At 57.9% G+C, this 20,149-nt stretch overlaps 1 protein-coding gene across 1 annotated transcript in view; it reads right to left on the reverse strand.

The window, feature by feature from the left end:
* Positions 1–742: 742 nt before the first annotated feature.
* Positions 743–20,149, reverse strand: part of LOC142923467 (DNA-directed RNA polymerase I subunit RPA1-like) — a 40,521-nt gene continuing 21,114 nt past the window's right edge. The window contains exons 7-12 of the mRNA XM_076064596.1: positions 15,688–15,841; positions 14,027–14,221; positions 8,654–8,776; positions 6,245–6,544; positions 2,763–3,017; positions 743–1,084 (exon numbers count right to left, since the gene is read on the reverse strand). Coding sequence (XP_075920711.1) covers positions 758–1,084; positions 2,763–3,017; positions 6,245–6,544; positions 8,654–8,776; positions 14,027–14,221; positions 15,688–15,841 — 1,354 coding nt within the window. The 3' untranslated portion in view covers positions 743–757. The remainder of the gene's footprint in view (positions 1,085–2,762; positions 3,018–6,244; positions 6,545–8,653; positions 8,777–14,026; positions 14,222–15,687; positions 15,842–20,149) is intronic.

Below are 20,149 nucleotides of genomic sequence, written 5' to 3' on the forward strand. Positions count from 1 at the left end.
AGCCTGTGTGTGTAGTAGCGTAGTGTAGTAGTAGTGTAACAGGTAGTGTAACAGGTAGTGTAGTAGTGTAACAGGTAGTGTAGAAGGTAGTGTAGTGTGTAGTGTAACAGGTAGTGTAGTGTGTAGTGTAACAGGTAGTGTAGAAGGTACCCACACGTACCTGCTTGCCTGTCCACAGTACGCGAGGCCTACGTATAGCAGGCGGTAGCATCCTCAGCCTGTGAGTCTCCCCGTGCAGGCCCAGGTAAGTCAGCCTGTGTGTAGTAGTGTAGTGTAGTAGTGTAGTAGTGTAACAGGTAGTGTAATAGGTAGAGTAGTAGTGTAACAGGTAGTGTAACAGGTACCCACACGTACCTGCTTGCCCGTCCACAGGACGTGAGGCCTACGTATGGCAGGCGGTAACATCCTGAGCCTGTGCGTCTCCCCGTGCAGGCCCAGGTAAGTCAGCCTGTGTGTGTAGTAGTGTAGTGTAGTAGTGTAGTAGTGTAATAGGTAGAGTAGTAGTGTAACAGGTAGTGTAACAGGTAGTGTAGTAGTGTAACAGGTAGTGTAACAGGTACCCACACGTACCTGCTTGCCTGTCCACAGTACGCGAGGCCTACGTATGGCAGGCGGTAACATCCTCAGCCTGTGCGTCTCCCCGTGCAGGCCCAGGTAAGTCAGCCTGTGTGTGTAGTAGTGTAGTGTAGTAGTGTAACAGGTAGTGTAGTAGTGTAACAGGTAGTGTACCTGCTTGCCCGTCCACAGTACGTGAGGCCTACGTATGGCAGGCGGTAACATCCTGAGCCTGTGAGTCTCCCCGTGCAGGCCCAGGTAAGTCAGCCTGTGTGTGTAGTAGTGTAGTGTAGTGTGTAGTAGTGTAACAGGTAGTGTAACAGGTACCCACACGTACCTGCTTGCCCGTCCACAGGACGTGAGGCCTACGTATGGCAGGCGGTAACATCCTGAGCCTGTGCGTCTCCCCGTGCAGGCCCAGGTAAGTCAGCCTGTGGTACTGCTCGCGAGTGAAGCAGGCCCCGCGGAGCGTCATGGCCGCCGCCGCAACCACGTGGTCCTGGATGAGGCCTGCCAGGGGCGTGCCGTCCTGCGTTGGCGGGCAGGGAGCAAGGGGCAAGGGTTGTGTTAGCGGCAGGGCAAGGGTTGTGCGAGGAGGGCACGTGTTGTGTTAGTGGCGAGCAGGGCAAGGGTTGTGCGAGGAGGGCACGGGTTGTGTTAGTGGCGAGCAGGGCAAGGGTTGTGCGAGGAGGGCACGGGTTGTGTTAGCAGGGAGCACGGGGCAAGGGTTGTGCGAGGAGGGCACGGGTTGTGTTAGTGGCGAGCAGGGCAAGGGTTGTGCGAGGAGGGCACGGGTTGTGTTAGTGGCGAGCAGGGCAAGGGTTGTGCGAGGAGGGCACGGGTTGTGTTAGCAGGGAGCACGGGGCAAGGGTTGTGCGAGGAGGGCACGGGTTGTGTTAGTGGCAGGGCAAGGGTTGTGTTAGTGGCAGGGCAAGGGTTGTGTTAGTGGCAGGGCAAGGGTTGTGTGAGCGGCACGGCACAGGGCAAAGGTTGTGTTAGCAGCGAGCAGGGCGCAGGGCAAGGGTTGTGTTAGCAGCACGGTTCAGGGCAAGGGTTGTGTGAGCAGCGAGCAGGGCAAGGGTTGTGTTAGCGTCAGGGCGCAGGGCAAGGGTTGTGTTAGCAGGGCGCAGGGCGCAGGGCAAGGGTTGTGTTAGCGGCAGGGCAAGGGTTGTGTGAGCGGCACGGCGCAGGGCAAGGGTTGTGTGAGCAGGGTGCAGGGCCAGGGTTGCCCCGGGTAGCCTCTAGGTAGCTTATAACCCGTGCCACCCAACCCGTGCCACCCAACCATCCCTCAACACCCACCCCAACCCGTGCCACCCAACCCGTGCCACCCAACCAACCCTCAACACACACCCCTAGCCCGTGCCACCCAAACCGTGCCACCCAAACCATGCCACCCAACCAACCCCTCAACACCCACCACCAACCCGTGCCACCCAACCCGTGCCAACCAACCCTCAACACCCACCCAAACCCGTGCCACCCAACCAACCCTCAACACCCACCCCAACCCGTGCCACCCAACCCGTGCCACCCAACCCGTGCCACCCAACCCGTGCCACCCAACCAACCCGTGCCACCCAACCCTCAACACCCACCCCCAACCCGTGCCACCCAACCCTTAACACCCACCCCAACCCGTGCCACCCAACCCGTGCCACCCAACCAACCCTCAACACCCACCCCAACCCGTGCCACCCAACTCGTGCCACCCAACCCGTGCCACCCAACCCGTGCCACCCAACCAACCATCAACACCCACCCCAACCCGTGCCAGCCAACCCGTGCCACCGAACCAACCCTCAACACCCACCTAACCCGTGCCACCCAACCAACCCTCAACACACAACCCGTGCCACCCAACCCGTGCCACCCAACCCACCCGTGACACCCAACCAACCCTCAACACCCGCCCCAACCCGTGCCACCCAACTCGTGCCACCCAACCCGTGCCACCCAACCAACCCTCAACACCCACCCCAACCCGTGCCACCCAACCCGTGCCACCGAACCAACCCTCAACACCCACCCCAACCCGTGCCACCCAACCAACCCTCAACACACAACCCGTGCCACCCAACCCGCGCCACCCAACCCGTGCCACCCAACCAACCCTCAACACCCACCCCCAACCCGTGCCACCCAACCCGTGCCACCCAACCAACTCAACCCGTGCCACCCAACCCACCCCCCCCCTCGCCACCCACCTTGGGCACCAGGTACTGCGTGTGGGTGGCGGCGAGCCCGAGCGCCTCAGCCCGTGCCACCTCGCTCTGGGGGAAGTGGGCGTTCATCTCGTCGCCGTCGAAGTCGGCGTTGTAGGCCTTGCACGAGGCGTAGTGCAGGCGCAGGACCCGCTCGCCCCGCAGCACCCGTGCCACGTGCGCCTGCATGGAGGGTCGGTGCAGCGTCGGCTGCCGGTTCAGCAGGAGCACGTCCCCGTTGCGGAGGTGACGCAGGACCTGGGAGGGGGGGGGGGTGGCAAGGGTTGGGGTGGCAAGGGTTGGGGTGGGAGAGAGGGGAGAGAGGGTTAAGGTGGCAAGGGTTGGGGTGGGAGAGAGGGGAGAGAGGGTTGGGGTGGCAAGGGTTGGGGTGGCAAGGGTTGGGGTGGTGAGGGTGGCAAGGGTTGGGGTGGCAAGGGTTGGGGTGGCAAGGGTTGGGGTGGCGAGGGTTGGGATGGGAGAGAGGGTTGGGGTGGCGAGGGTTGGGGTGGGAGAGAGGGGAGAGAGGGTTGGGGTGGCAAGGGTTGGGGTGGAAAGGGTTGGGGTGGGAGAGAGGGTTGGGGTGGCAAGGGTTGGGGTGGGAGAGAGGGGAGAGAGGGTTAAGGTGTCGAGGGTTGGGGTGGCGAGGGTTGGGGTGGCAAGGGTTGGGGTGGCAAGGGTTGGCAAGGGTTGGGGTGGGAGAGAGGGGAGAGAGGGTTGGGGTGGCAAGGGTTGGGAGAGAGGGTTGGGGTGGGAGAGAGAGGAGAGAGGGTTAAGGTGTCGAGGGTTGGGGTGGCGAGGGTTGGGGTGGCAAGGGTTGGGGTGGCAAGGGTTGGGGTGGCAAGGGTTGGGGTGGGAGAGAGGGTCGGCTGCCGGTTCAGCAGGAGCACGTCCCCGTTCCGGAGGTGACGCAGGACCTGCGAGGGGAGGGTGGCAAGGGTTGGGGTGGTGAGGGTTGGGGTGGTGAGGGTGGCAAGGGTTGGGGTGGGAGAGAGGGTTGTGGCTGCCGGTTCAGGAGGAGCACGTCCCCGTTGCGGAGGTGACGCAGGACCTGGGAGGGGAGGGTGGCAAGGGTTGGGGTGGCAAGGGTTGGGGTGGCGAGGGTGGCAAGGGTTGGGGTGGGAGAGAGGGTTGTGGCTGCCGGTTCAGCAGGAGCACGTCCCCGTTGCGGAGGTGACGCAGGACCTGGGAGGGGAGGGTGGCAAGGGTTGGGGTGGTGAGGGTTGGGGTGGTGAGGGTTAGGGTGGCAAGGGTTGGGAGAGAGGGGAGAGAGGGTTAAGGTGTCGAGGGTTGGGGTGGCGAGGGTTGGGGTGGCAAGGGTTGGGGTGGCAAGGGTTGGGGTTGCGAGGGTTGGGGTGGGAGAGAGAGGAGAGAGGGTTAAGGTGTCGAGGGTTGGGGTGGCGAGGGTTGGGGTGGCAAGGGTTGGGGTGGCAAGGGTTGGGGTGGCAAGGGTTGGGGTGGCGAGGGTTGGGGTGGTGAGGGTGGCAAGGGTTGGGGTGGGAGAGAGGGTTGGGGTGGCGAGGGTTGGGATGGGAGAGAGGGTTGGGGTGGCGAGGGTTGGGGTGGGAGAGAGAGGAGAGAGGGTTAAGGTATAGAGGGTTGGGGTGGCAAGGGTTGGGGTGGCAAGGGTTGGGGTGGCAAGGGTTGAGGTGGCAAGGGTTGGGGTGGCAAGGATTGGGGTGGGAGAGAGGGGAGAGAGGGTTAAGGTGTCGAGGGTTGGGGTGGCGAGGGTTGGGTGGCAAGGGTTGGGGTGGCAAGGGTTGGGGTGGCAAGGGTTGGGGTGGCAAGGGTTGGGGTGGTGAGGGTGGCAAGGGTTGGGGTGGCGAGGGTTGGGGTGGGAGAGAGGGGAGAGAGGGTTAAGGTGTCGAGGGTTGGGGTGGAAAGGGTTGGGGTGGGAGAGAGGGTTGGGGTGGCAAGGGTTGGGATGGGAGAGAGGGTTGGGGTGGCGAGGGTTGGGGTGGGAGAGAGGGGAGAGAGGGTTAAGGTGTCGAGGGTTGGGGTGGCGAGGGTTGGGGTGGCAAGGGTTGGGGTGGCAAGGGTTGGGGTGGCAAGGGTTGGGGTGGCAAGGGTTGGGGTGGCAAGGGTTGGGGTGGGAGAGAGAGGAGAGAGGGTTAAAGTGTCGAGGGTTGGGGTGGCGAGGGTTGGGGTGGCAAGGGTTGGGGTGGCAAGGGTTGGGGTGGGAGAGAGGGTCGGCTGGCGGTTCAGGAGGGGCACGTCCCCGTTGCGGAGGTGACGCAGGACCTGCTCGGGGGGAGGGGGTGGGTGGCAAGGGTTGGGGTGGCAAGGGTTGGGGTGGGAGAGAGGGGAGAGAGGGTTGTGTGGCAAGGGTTGTGTGGCAAGGGTTGGGGTGGAAAGGGTTGGGGTGGGAGAGAGGGTTAAGGTGGCGAGGGTTGGAGTGGCAAGGGTTGGCGTTGGAAGAGAGGGTAGAGAGAGTTGGGTGGCGAGGGTTAAGGTGGCGAGGGTGGCGAGGGTCGCGTGGCAAGGGTTGAGCGGCGAGGGTTGGGGTGGCAAGGGTGGAACATGACAAGGGAGAGAGAGGGGGCAGCACCACCCACTCACCCACCAACCCACTCATTCACTCACCCACCCACCCACTCACCCACCCACTGACTCACTCACCCACTCACCCACCCACCCACCAACCAACCCACTGACCCACCCACCAACCCACTCACCCACCAACCCACTCACCCACCCACCCACTCACTCACCCACCCACCCACCCACTCATTCACTCACCCACCCACCCACTCACCCACCCACTGACTCACTCACCCACCCACCCACCAACCAACCCACTGACCCACCCACCAACCCACTCACCCACCAACCCACTCACCCACCCACTCACCCACCCACCCACTCACTCACCCACCCACCCACCACCCACTCACTCACTCACCCACTCACTCACCCACTCACTCACTCACCCACCCACTCACCACCCATTCACCCACCCACTCACTCACTCACCCACCTACCCACCAACGCACCCACCACCAACCAACCCACTCACCCACCCACCAACCCACTCACCCACCCACCAACCCACCCACCCAATCACCAACCCACCAACCCACTCACCCACCCACCAACCAACCAACCCACTCACCCACCCACCCACCAACCCACCCACCCACTCACCCACCCACCAACGCACTCACCAAATCACCCACTCACTCACCAACCCACTCACCCACTCACTCACACACTCACCCACCCACTCACCCACCCACTCACTCACCCACTCACCCACCACCCACCTCACTCACTCACCCACTCACCCACCAACTCACCCACTCATCCACCCACCCACCCACCCACTCACCCACCCACTCACCCACCCACTCACCCACCCACCCACTCACTCACCCACTCACCCACCCACTCACTCACCCACTCACCCACCCACCCACCCACTCACCCACCCACCCACCCACTCACCCACCCACCCACTCACCCACTCACCCACCCACCCACCAACTCACTATTTTACTTGAATTATTCAGCATGGCACTGTTGGTACCACCACCACCACCACCACCGCCACCACCACCGCCACCACCACCACCACCACCACCACCGGCCCCTGCCGGAGTCAGCAGCCTCTGAGCCACAGCTCGCCGCTGCGCCGCGTCGCTGCCGCTGAGCTCTGTGCGAGCCCCGTCCTCCGAAACGACGGACACGGCGCCCGGGTGGACCAACGGGCCGTTGAGGACGCAGCGACGGAGGGTGGCGACATTCCACGGGGTGACACGTTCAGGGTACGTCAGCTTCTGGGCAAACACCTGTGGTGGGGGGGTTGGTGGGGGGGTGGTGGGTGGTGGGGGTGGGTGGTGGGGGGGTGGGTGGTGGGTGGGGGTTGGTGGGGGGGTGGGGTGGGGGGGTGAGTGGGGGGAGGAGTGGGTGAGTGAGTGGGTGGGTGAGTGAGTGGGTGAGTGAGTGGGTGGGTGAGTGAGTGGGTGAGTGAGTGGGTGAATGAGTGAGTGGGTGAGTGACTCAGTGAGTAGGTGAGTGAGTGAGTGAGTGGGTGGGTGAGTGGGTGGGTGAGTGAGTGGGTGAGTGGGTGAGTGAGTGGGTGAGTGAGTGGGTGAGTGGGTGAGTGGGTGGGTGAGTGGGTGGGTGTGTGGGTGAGTGAGTGGGTGAGTGAGTAGGTGAGTGAGTGAGTGTGTGAGTGAGTGGGTGGGTGAGTGAGTGGGTGAGTGAGTGGGTGAGTGGGTGAGTGAGTGGGTGAGTGAGTGGGTGAGTGGGTGAGTGAGTGAGTGGGTGGGTGAGTGGGTGGGTGTGTGGGTGAGTGAGTGAGTGGGTGAGTGAGTGAGTGGGTGGGTGAGTGGGTGGGTGTGTGGGTGAGTGAGTGGGTGAGTGAGTAGGTGAGTGAGTGAGTGTGTGAGTGAGTGGGTGGGTGAGTGGGTGAGTGAGTGAGTTGGTGAGTGGGTGAGTGAGTGAGTTGGTGAGTGGGTGAGTGTGTGAGTGAGTGGGTGGGTGAGTGAGTGAGTGACTGAGTGACTGAGTGAGTGAGTGAGTGGGTGAGTGAGTGAGTGACTGAGTGACTGACTGAGCGAGTGGGTGAGTGAGTGGGTGACTGAGTGAGTGAGTGGGTGAGTGGGTGAGTGAGTGAGTGAGTGGGTGGGTGAGTGGGTGAGTGAGTGAGTGAGTGGGTGGGTGAGTGGGTGAGTGAGTGGGTGGGTGAGTGACTCAGTGAGTGAGTGAGTGGGTGAATGAGTGAGTAGGTGAGTGACTGACTGAGTGATTGTGTGAGTGAGTGACTGACGGAGTGACTGTGTGAGTGACTGACTGACTGTGTGAGTGACTGACTGAGTGAGTTAGTTGAGTGAGTGACTGACTGTGTGACTGTGTGAGTGACTGACTGACTGTGTGACTGACTGACTGTGTGACTGACTGACTGAGTGACTGTGTGACTGAGTAACTGACTGACTGTGTGACTGACTGAGTAACTGACTGACTGACTGACTGTGTGACTGACTGACTGACTGTGTGACTGACTGTGTGACTGTGTGACTGTGTGACTGACTGACTGTGTGACTGACTGACTGACTGTGTGACTGACTGACTGACTGTGTGACTGACTGAGTGACTGAGTGACTGTGTGAGTGACTGACTGTGTGACTGACTGTGTGACTGACTGACTGACTGTGTGACTGACTGTGTGACTGACTGACTGACTGTGTGACTGACTGACTGTGTGACTGACTGACTGACTGTGTGACTGACTGACTGACTGTGTGACTGACTGACTGTGTGACTGACTGACTTACTGTGTGACTGACTGACTGACTGTGTGACTGACTGACTGTGTGACTGACTGACTTACTGACTTACTGACTGACTGTGTGACTGACTGAGTAACTGACTGAGTGACTGACTGACTGAGTGACTGAGTGAGTGACTGAGTGACTGTGTGAGTGACTGTGTGACTGACTGACTGTGTGACTGACTGACTGACTGTGTGACTGACTGACTGAGTGAGTGAGTAGGTGAGTGAGTGACTGACTGTGTGACTGTGTGAGTGACTGAGTGACTGACTGACTGTGTGACTGACTGACTGTGTGAGTGACTGACTGACTGACTGTGTGACTGACTGACTGTGTGACTGACTGACTGACTGACTAACTGTGTGACTGACTGACTGTGTGACTGACTGACTGACTGTGTGACTGACTGTATGACTGACTGACTGAGTGACTGTGTGAGTGACTGAGTGAGTGAGTAGGTGAGTGAGTGACTGACTGTGTGACTGTGTGACTGACTGTGTGACTGACTGACTGTCTGACTGACTGTGTGACTGACTGTGTGACTGACTGACTGACTGTGTGAGTGACTGACTGTGTGACTGTGTGACTGACTGTGTGACTGAGTGACTGTGTGAGTGACGTTACCATGGGCACTCCGATCTCGTGCGTGCTGATGAACATGTCCGGGCAGATGACGGAGCGAGCGGCAAAGTCGACTCGCTTGCCCATCATGTGCTTCCTAAACAAGCCCTCCTTCTTCTCGAGCAGCTGCACCACAGAGACACGGGGGGGGCGGGGAGAGAGACACGGGGACGGGGAGACACGGCGGGGAGACACGGGGGGGGAGAGACACGGGGAGGGGGAGACACGGTGAGACACGGGGAGACACGGGGAGAGAGAGACACGGGGGGGAGACACGGGGAGAGAGAGAGACGGGGAGAGAGATGGTGAGAGAGAGACACGGGGAGAGAGAGAGAGACACGGGGAGAGAGAGAGAGACACGGGGAGAGAGAGACACGGGGAGAGAGAGACACGGGGAGAGAGATGGTGAGAGAGAGACACGGGGAGAGAGAGAGAGACACGGGGAGAGAGAGAGAGACACGGGGAGAGAGACACACGGGGAGAGAGACACACGGGGAGAGAGAGACACGGGGAGAGAGAGACACGGAGAGAGAGACACGGGGAGAGACACGGGGGGGGAGACACGGGGGGGGAGACACGGGGAGACACGGGGAGACACGGTCAGAGAGACACGGGGAGAGAGACACACGGGGGAGACACGGGGAGACACGGGGGGGAGACACGGGGGGAGAGATACACGGGGAGAGAGACACGGGGAGAGACACGGGGAGAGAGACACGGGGAGAGAGAGACACGGGGAGAGAAAGAGACACGGGGAGAGACACGGGGAGAGAGACATGGGGAGAGAGAGACACGGGGAGAGAGACACACGGGGGGGAGAGAGACACGGGGAGAGAGACACGGGGAGAGAGACACGGGGAGAGAGAGACACGGGGAGAGAGACACGGGGAGAGAGACACAGGGAGAGAGAGAGACACGGGGAGAGAGAGAGAGACACGGGGAGAGAGAGACACAGGGGGTAGAGAGAGAGACACGGGGAGAGAGAGACACGGGGGGGAGACACGGGGAGAGAGACACACGGGGAGAGAGACACACAGGGAGAGAGAGACACAGGGAGAGAGACACGGGGAGAGAGACACACGGGGAGAGAGACACGGGGAGAGAGAGAGACACGGGGAGAGAGACACGGTGAGAGAGAGACACGGGGAGAGAGACATGGGGAGACACGGGGAGAGAGACGCGGGTAGAGAGACACGGTGAAAGAGAGACACGGTCAGAGAGAGACACGGGGAGACCCGGGGGGAGACACGGGGAGAGACACGGGGAGAGAGACACGGAGAGAGACACGGTGAGAGAGAGACACGGGGAGAGAGACACGGGAGAGAGACACAGGGAGAGAGACACAGGGAGAGAGAGAGACACGGGGAGAGAGAGAGAGACACGGGGAGAGAGAGACACGGGGGGTAGAGAGAGAGACACGGGGAGAGAGACACGGGGAGAGAGACACGGGGAGAGAGACAGGGTGAAAGAGAGACACGGGGAGAGAGACACGGGGAGAGAGACACGGGGAGAGAGACACGGGGAGAGAGACAGGGTGAAAGAGAGACACGGGGAGAGAGACACGGGGAGAGAGACACAATGAGAGACACGGGGAGAGAGACACGGGGGGGAGACACAAAGGGAGATACACGGTGACTGAGCGAGTGACTGAGCGAGTGACTGAGCGAGTGACTGAGCGAGTGGCTGAGTGAGCGAGCGAGTGACTGAGCGAGTGACCGAGCGAGTGAGTGACTGAGCGAGTGACTGAGTGACTGAGCGACTGAGCGAGTGACTGAACGACTGAGTGACTGAGCGAGTGACTGAGCGAGTGACTGAGTGACTGAGTGACTGAGCGAGTGACTGAGTGACTGAGCGAGTGAGCAAGTGAGCGAGTGACTGACTGAGTGACTGAGTGACTGAGCGACTGAGCGAGTGACTGAGTGACTGAGTGACTGAGTGAGTGACTGAGTGACTGACTGAGTGACTGAGTGACTGAGCGAGTGAGTGAGTGAGTGACTGACTGAGTGAGTGACTGACTGAGTGACTGAGGGACTGAGCGAGTGACTGAGCGAGTGACTGAATGACTGGACGACTGAGCGAGTGAACGAGTGACTGAGCGAGTTAACGACTGAGCGAGTGACTGAGTGACTGAGTGACTGAGTGAGTGAATGACTGACTGAGTGACTGAGTGAGTGACTGAGTGACTGACTGAGCGAGTGACTGAGTGACTGACTGACTGAACGACTGAGTGACTGACTGACTGACTGAGTAACTGAACGAGTGATCACCTGTTTCACACCGGGGTGTTTATCTGTGAGTGTACGATCTAGCTCGCTGTCAAAGGCAACGTTGACTGACTGAGTGACTGAGTGAGTGACTGAGTGACTGAGTGACTGACTGAGTGACTGAACGAGTGATCACCTGTTTCACACCGGGGTGTTTATCTGTGAGTGTACGATCTAGCTCGCTGTCAAAGGCAACGTTGACTGACTGAGTGACTGAGTGAGTGACTGAGTGACTGAGCGAGTGAACGACTGAGCAAGTGAACGACTGAGTGACTGACTGAGTGAGTGACTGAGCGAGTGACTGAGTTACTGAGTGAGTGACTGAGTGAGTGACTGAGCGACTGAGCGAGTGACTGACTGACTGACTGAGTGAACGACTGAGGTGATCACCTGTTTAACACCGGGGTGTTTATCTGTGAGGGTACGGTCTAGCTCGCTGTCAAAGGCAACGTTGACTGAGTGACTGAGTGACTGAGCGAATGAGTGACTGAGCGAGTGACTCAGTGAATGAACGACTGAGCGAGTGGCTGAGTGAGTGACTGAGTGACTGAGTGACTGAGCGAGTGATCACCTGTTTAACACCGGGGTGTTTATCTGTGAGTGTACGATCTAGCTCGCTGTCAAAGGCAACGTTGACTGACTGAGTGACTGAGTGAGTGACTGAGTGACTGAGCGAGTGAACGACTGAGCAAGTGAACGACTGAGTGACTGACTGAGTGAGTGACTGAGCGAGTGACTGAGTTACTGAGCGAGTGACTGAGCGAGTGACTGAGCGACTGAGCGAGTGACTGACTGACTGACTGAGTGAACGACTGAGGTGATCACCTGTTTAACACCGGGGTGTTTATCTGTGAGGGTACGGTCTAGCTCGCTGTCAAAGGCAACGTTGACTGAGTGACTGAGTGACTGAGCGAGTGACTGAGTGACTGAGCGAGTGACTGAGTGACTGAGCGACTGAGTGAGTGACTGAACGACTGAACGAGTGATCACCTGTTTAACACCGGGGTGTTTATCTGTGAGTGTACGGTCTAGCTCGCTGTCAAAGGCAACGTTGACTGACTGAGTGACTGAGCGAGTGACTGACTGAGTGACTGACTGAGTGACTGAGTGACTGAGTGAGTGACTGAACGACTGACTGAGTGACTGACTGAGTGACTGAGTGAGTGAGTGACTGAGCGAGTGAACGACTGACTGAGTGACTGAGTGACTGACTGAGTAACTGAACGAGTGATCACCTGTTTCACACCGGGGTGTTTGTCCGTGAGTGTACGGTCTAGCTCGCTGTCAAAGGCGACGTTGACTGACTGAGTGACTGAGTGACTGACTGAGTGACTGAGTGAGTGAGTGACTGAGCGAGTGACTCAGTGAATGAACGACTGAGCGAGTGGCTGAGTGAGTGACTGAGTGACTGAGTTACTGAGCGAGTGATCACCTGTTTAACACCGGGGTGTTTATCAGTGAGTGTACGATCTAGCTCGCTGTCAAAGGCAACGTTGACTGACTGAGCGAGTGACTGAGCGAGTGATCACCTGTTTCACACCGGGGTGTTTGTCTGTGAGTGTACGGTCGAGCTCGCTGTCAAAGGCGACGTTGACTGACTGACTGAGTGACTGACTGACTGAGTGACTGAGTGACTGAGCGAGTTACTGAGTGACTGAGTGAACGACTGAGGTGATCACCTGTTTCACACCGGGGTGTTTATCAGTGAGTGTACGGTCGAGCTCGCTGTCAAAGGCAACGTTGACTGACTGAGTGAGTGACTGAGTGACTGAGTGAGTGACTGAGTGAGTGAGTGAGTGACTGACTGAGTGACTGAGTGAGTGACTGAGTGACTGAGTGAGTGACTGAGTGACTGAGTGACTGAGTGATTGATCACCTGTTTAACACCGGGGTGTTTATCAGTGAGTGTACGATCTAGCTCGCTGTCGAAGGCGACGTTGACTGACTGAGTGACTGAGTGACTGAGTGACTGACTGAGTGACTGAGTGACTGACTGAGTGACTGAGTGACTGACTGAGTGACTGAGTGAGTGATCACCTGTTTCACACCGGGGTGTTTATCAGTGAGTGTACGATCTAGCTCGCTGTCGAAGGCGACGTTGACTGAGCGAGTGGCTGAGTGACTGACTGAGTGACTGAGTGACTGAGTGACTGACTGACTGAGTGACTGACTGAGTGACTGAGTGACTGACTGAGTGAGCGACTGAGTGAGTGACTGAACGAGTGATCACCTGTTTAACACCGGGGTGTTTATCTGTGAGTGTACGGTCGAGCTCGCTGTCGAAGGCAACGTTGACTGACTGAGTGACTGAGCGAGTGACTGACTGAGTGACTGACTGAGTGACTGAGTGACTGAGTGAGTGACTGAACGACTGAGTGACTGAGTGAGTGAACGACTGAGTGAGTGATCACCTGTTTAACACCGGGGTGTTTATCCGTGAGTGTACGGTCTAGCTCGCTGTCAAAGGCAACGTTGACTGACTGACTGACTGAGTGACTGACTGAGTGACTGACTGAGTGACTGAACGAGTGATCACCTGTTTCACACCGGGGTGTTTGTCTGTGAGTGTACGGTCTAGCTCGCTGTCAAAGGCGACGTTGACTGACTGAGTGACTGACTGACTGAGTGACTGAGTGACTGAGTGAGTGACTGAGTGAGCGAGCGACTGACTGAGTGACTGAGTGACTGAGCGAATGAGTGACTGAGCGAGTGACTCAGTGAATGAACGACTGAGCGAGTGGCTGAGTGAGTGACTGAGTGACTGAGTGACTGAGTGAGTGATCACCTGTTTAACACCGGGGTGTTTATCTGTGAGTGTACGGTCGAGCTCGCTGTCAAAGGCGACGTTGACTGACTGAGTGAGTGACTGACTGACTGAGTGACTGAGTGACTGAGTGACTGAGCGAGTTACTGAGTGACTGAGTGAACGACTGAGGTGATCACCTGTTTCACACCGGGGTGTTTGTCTGTGAGTGTACGATCTAGCTCGCTGTCAAAGGCAACGTTGACTGAGTGAGTGACTGAGCGAGTGAACGACTGACTGAGTGACTGAGCGAGTGATTGAGTGAGTGACTGACTGACTGACTGAGTGAACGACTGAGCGAGTGATCACCTGTTTAACACCGGGGTGTTTGTCTGTGAGTGTACGATCTAGCTCGCTGTCAAAGGCGACGTTGACCAGCAGCTGCAGCCGGCCCCATGCGGAGTGCAGCTTGGAGGAGAGGTCCAGGCCGGGGATGGCAGCCAGGAAGGAGCGATCAGCTGCATCATCATCGTCATCATCAGCGGCAGCGGCAGGGACAGTCCGCTGTTGGATGGGAGGCGGACCGCTCGCTCAGTCGCTCACTCAGTCACTCACTCAGTCAGTCAGTCAGTCACTCAGTCAGTCAGTCAGTCGCTTGGTCAGTCACTCAGTCAGTCAGTCACTCAGTCAGTCACTCAGTCGCTCAGTCGCTCGCTCAGTCAGTCACTCAGTCAGTCAGTCACTCACTCAGTCACTCAGTCACTCAGTCAGTAACTCACTCAGTCACTCAGTCAGTCACTCAGTCACTCACTCAGTCACTCACTCAGTCACTCACTCAGTCAATTAGTCACTCAGTCAGTCACTCAGTCAGTCACTCTGTAACTCACTCAGTCACTCAGTCAGTCAGTCAGTCACTCAGTCACTCACTCAGTCACTCACTCAGTCACTCACTCAGTCAATTAGTCACTCAGTCAGTCACTCAGTCAGTCACTCAGTCACTCACTCAGTCGCTCAGTCACCCACTCAGTCACTCAGTCACTCAGTCAGTCACTCGTTCATTCAGTCACTCAGTCACTCCGTCAGTCACTCAGTCACTCAGTCAGTCACTCAGTAACTCACTCAGTCACTCACTCAGTCACTCACTCAGTCGCTCACTCAGTCACTCAGTCAGTCACTCAGTCAGTCACTCAGTCAGTCACTCACTCAGTCAGTCACTCACTCACTCAGTCGCTCACTCAGTCAGTCACTCACTCAGTCAGTCAGTCAGTCACTCACTCAGTCACTCACTCTCTCAGTCACTCACTCACTCAGTAACTCACTCAATCGCTCAGTCAGTCACTCACTTACTCAGTCACTCAGTCACTCACTCAGTCACTCACTCTCTCAGTCACTCAGTCAGTCACTCACTCAGTAACTCGCTCAGTCAGTCACTCAGTCAGTCAGTCAGTCACTCAGTCGCTCAGTCACTCAGTCACTCGTCAGTCACTCACCCACTCACTCACTCACTCACCCACCCACCCACTCACCTATCCACCCACCCACCCACTCACTCACCCACCCACCCACTCACACACCCACCCACTCACCTATCCACCCACCCACCTATCCACCCACCCACCCACCCACTCACTCACCCACCCACCCACCCACCCACTCACCCACCCACTCACTCACTCACCCACCCACCCACTCACCCACCCACACACCCAACTACTCACCCACCCACCCACCCACTCACCCACCCACCCACCCATTCACTCACTCACCCACTCACCCACCCACCCACTCACCCACCCACCCACTCACCCACCCAACCACTCACTCACTCACTCACCCACTCACTCACTCACCCACCCACCCACTCACCCACCCACTCACCCACTCACTCACCCACCCACTCACCCACTCACTCACTCACCCACTCACCCACCCACCCACTCACCCACCCACCCACCCACTCACCCACCCACCCACCCACTCACCCACCCACCCACTCACCCACCCACCCACTCACTCACCCACCCACTCACCTCGTCGCTGGTGAGTGTATTGGTGAGGTGTGGCTTGCTAGCGGTGAGCGACAGGATGCGTGTGATGGTGCAGGCCGCTTTGATCACCGCTTGCAGATTTGCCGTCTGCCCGTTCATGAACACCTTGTCACCCATCTTGTTAATGGGGCGGAACCTGGGCAACACAGTCACTCACTCACTCACCACATCACTCACCACGTCACTCACCACGTCACTCACTCACCACCTCACTCACCACGTCACTCACCACCTCACTCACCACGTCACTCACTCACTCACCACGTCACTCACCACGTCACTCACTCACCACGTCACTCACCACGTCACTCACCACGTCACTCACCACGTCACTCACTCACTCACCACGTCACTCACTCACCACCTCACTCACCACGTCACTCACTCACCACCTCACTCACCACGTCACTCACCACCTCACTCACCACGTCACTCACTCACCACGTCACTCACCACGTCACTCACTCACCACGTCACTCACCACGTCACTCACCACGTCACTCACCACGTCACTCACTCACTCACCACGTCACTCACTCACCACCTCACTCACCACGTCACTCACTCACCACCTCACTCACCACGTCACTCACCACCTCACTCACCACGTCACTCACTCACTCACTCACCACGTCACTCACCACGTCACTCACTCACCACGTCACTCACCACGTCACTCACCACGTCACTCACCACGTCACTCACCACGTCACTCACTCACTCACCACGTCACTCACTCACCACCTCACTCACCACGTCACTCACTCACCACCTCACTCACCACGTCACTCACTCACTCACCACGTCACTCACCACGTCACTCACTCACCACCTCACTCACCACGTCACTCACTCACCACATCACTCACCACGTTCATGAACACCTTGTCACCCATCTTGTTAACGGGGCAGAACCTGGACAACACAGTCACTCACCACGTCACTCACCACGTCACTCACCACGTCACTCACCACGTCACTCACCACGTCACTCACTCACCACGTCACTCACCACGTCACTCACCACGTCACTCACCACGTCACTCACTACGTCACTCACCACGTCACTCACCACGTCACTCACTACGTCACTCACTCACCACCTCACTCACCACGTCACTCACTCACCACGTCACTCACCACGTCACTCACTCACTCACCACGTCACTCACCACGTCACTCACTCACCAAGTCACTCACTCACCACATCACTCACCACCTCACTCACTCACTCACCACGTCACTCACCACGTCACTCACCACGTCACTCACCACGTCACTCACTCACCACCTCACTCACCACGTCACTCACTCACCACCTCACTCACCACGTCACTCACCACGTCACTCACTCACTCACCACCTCACTCACCACGTCACTCACCACGTCACCACCACGTCACTCACTCACCACGTCACTCACCACGTCACTCACCACGTCACTCACCACGTCACTCACCACGTCACTCACCACGTCACTCACTCACTCACCAAGTCACTCACTCACTCACTCACCAAGTCACTCACTCACTCACTCACCACGTCACTCACTCACTCACCACATCACTCACCACCTCACTCACCACGTCACTCACTCACTCACCACGTCACTCACTCACTCACTCACCACGTCACTCACTCACTCACCACGTCACTCAGCACGTCACTCACCACGTCACTCACCACGTCACTCACTCACTCACCACGTCACTCACCACGTCACTCACCACGTCACTCACCACGTCACTCACCACGTCACTCACTCACTCACCACGTCACTCACTCACTCACCACGTCACTCACCACGTCACTCACCACGTCACTCACTCACCACCTCACTCACCACGTCACTCACTCACCACCTCACTCACCACGTCACTCACCACGTCACTCACTCACCACGTCACTCACCATGTCACTCACTCACTCACCACCTCACTCACCACCTCACTCACCACGTCACTCACTCACCACCTCACTCACTCACCACGTCACTCACCACGTCACTCACCACGTCACTCACCACCTCGCTCACCACGTCACTCACTCACTCACTCACTACCTCACTCACCACGTCACTCACTCACTCACCACGTCACTCACTCACTCACCACGTCACTCACCACGTCACTCACCACCTCACTCACCACGTCACTCACCACGTTCATGAACACCTTATCACCCATCTTGTTAACGGGGCGGAACCTGGGCAACACAGTCACTCACTCACCACGTCACTCACCACGTCACTCACCACGTCACTCACCACGTCACTCACCACGTCACTCACCACGTCCCTCACTCACTCAACAGGTCACTCACTCACCACGTCACTCACCATGTCACTCACCACGTCACTCACTCACCACCTCACTCACTCACCACGTCACTCACCACGTCACTCACCACGTCACTCACCACGTCACTCACTCACCACGTCACTCACTCACTCACCACGTCACTCACTCACCACGTCACTCACCACGTTCATGAACACCTTGTCACCCATCTTGTTAACGGGGCGGAACCTGGACAACACAGTCACTCACCACGTCACTCACCACGTCACTCACTCACTCACCACCTCACTCACCACGTCACTCACTCACTCACCACGTCACTCACCACGTCACTCACCACGTCACTCACTCACTCACCACGTCACTCACCACGTCACTCACCACCTCACTCACTCACTCACCACGTCACTCACCACGTCACTCACTCACCACCTCACTCACCACGTCACTCACTCACCACGTCACTCACCACGTTCATGAACACCTTATCACCCATCTTGTTAACTGGGCGGAACCTGGGCAACAGTCACTCACTCACCACCTCACTCACCACCTCGCTCACCACGTCACTCACCACGTCACTCACTCACTCACTCACCAAGTCACTCACTCACCACGTCACTCACTCACCACATCACTCACCACGTCACTCACCACGTTCATGAACACCCCTTATCACCCATCTTGTTAACAGGGCGGAACCTGGGCAACAGTCACTCACTCACCACCTCACTCACCACCTCACTCACCACCTCACTCACCACCTCACTCACCACCTCACTCACTCACCACGTCACTCACTCACCACCTCACTCACCACGTCACTCACTCACCACGTCACTCGCCATGTCACTCACCACCTCACTCACTCACCACCTCACTCACTCACCACCTCACTCACTCACCACCTCACTCACTCACCACCTCGCTCACCACGTCACTCACTCACTCACCACCTCACTCAACACGTCACTCACTCACCACGTCACTCACTCACTCACCACGTCACTCACTCACTCACCACGTCACTCACTCACCACCTCGCTCACCACCTCACCACGTCACTCAATCACCACGTCACTCACTCACTACGTCACTCACTCACTACGTCACTCACTCACTCACCACGTCACTCACTACGTCACTCACTCACTCACCACGTCACTCACTCACCACGTCACTCACTCACTCACCATGTCACTCACCACGTCACTCACTCACTCACTCACCACGTCACTCACCACGTCACTCACCACCTCGCTCACTCACCACGTCACTCACTCACTCACCACCTCGCTCACCACCTCACCACGTCACTCACTCACTCACTACGTCACTCACTCACTCACCACGTCACTCACTCACCACGTCACTCACTCACTCACCACGTCACTCACTCACTCACTCACCACGTCACTCACTCACCATGTCACTCACTCACTCACCACGTCACTCACTCACTCACTCACCACGTCACTCACCACGTCACTCACTCACCACGTCACTCACTCACTCACCACCTCACTCACCACGTCACTCACTCACTCACCACGTCACTCACCACGTCACTCACTCACCACCTCGCTCACTCACTCACCACGTCACTCACTCACCACGTCAATCACCACCTCACCACGTCACTCACCACGTCACTCACCAATTCCCTCACCAGCTCGCTCACTCACCAGATCACTCACTCACTCGCTCACTCACCAGATCACTCACCAGCTCGCTCAGTCACTCGCTCAGTCAGTCACTCAGTCACTCACTCAGTCACTCACTCACTCAGTCATTCACTCAGTCACTCACTCAGTCGCTCACTCAGTCACTCACTCAGTCGCTCACTCAGTCACTCACTCAGTCACTCACTCAGTCACTCACTCAGTCAGTCACTCACTCAGTCTCTCGCTCAGTCGATCAGTCTCTCGCTCACTCAGTCACTCACTCAGTCATTCACTCAGTCACTCACTCAGTCACTCGCTCAGTCACTCGCTCAGTCGCTCACTCACTCAGTCACTCACTCAGTCACTCACTCAGTCAGTCACTCAGTCAGTCACTCAGTCAGTCACTCACTCAGTCTCTCGCTCACTCACTCAGTCACTCGCTCAGTCACTCAGTCAGTCACTCACTCAGTCTCTCGCTCA

The sequence above is a fragment of the Petromyzon marinus genome, unplaced genomic scaffold (assembly GCF_048934315.1).
Source record: "Petromyzon marinus isolate PM22_M1 ecotype Great Lakes invasive population unplaced genomic scaffold, UKy_Petmar_22M1.pri1.0 PM_Scaffold_54, whole genome shotgun sequence".
In the NCBI taxonomy this organism is placed as follows: Eukaryota; Metazoa; Chordata; class Hyperoartia; order Petromyzontiformes; family Petromyzontidae; genus Petromyzon; species Petromyzon marinus.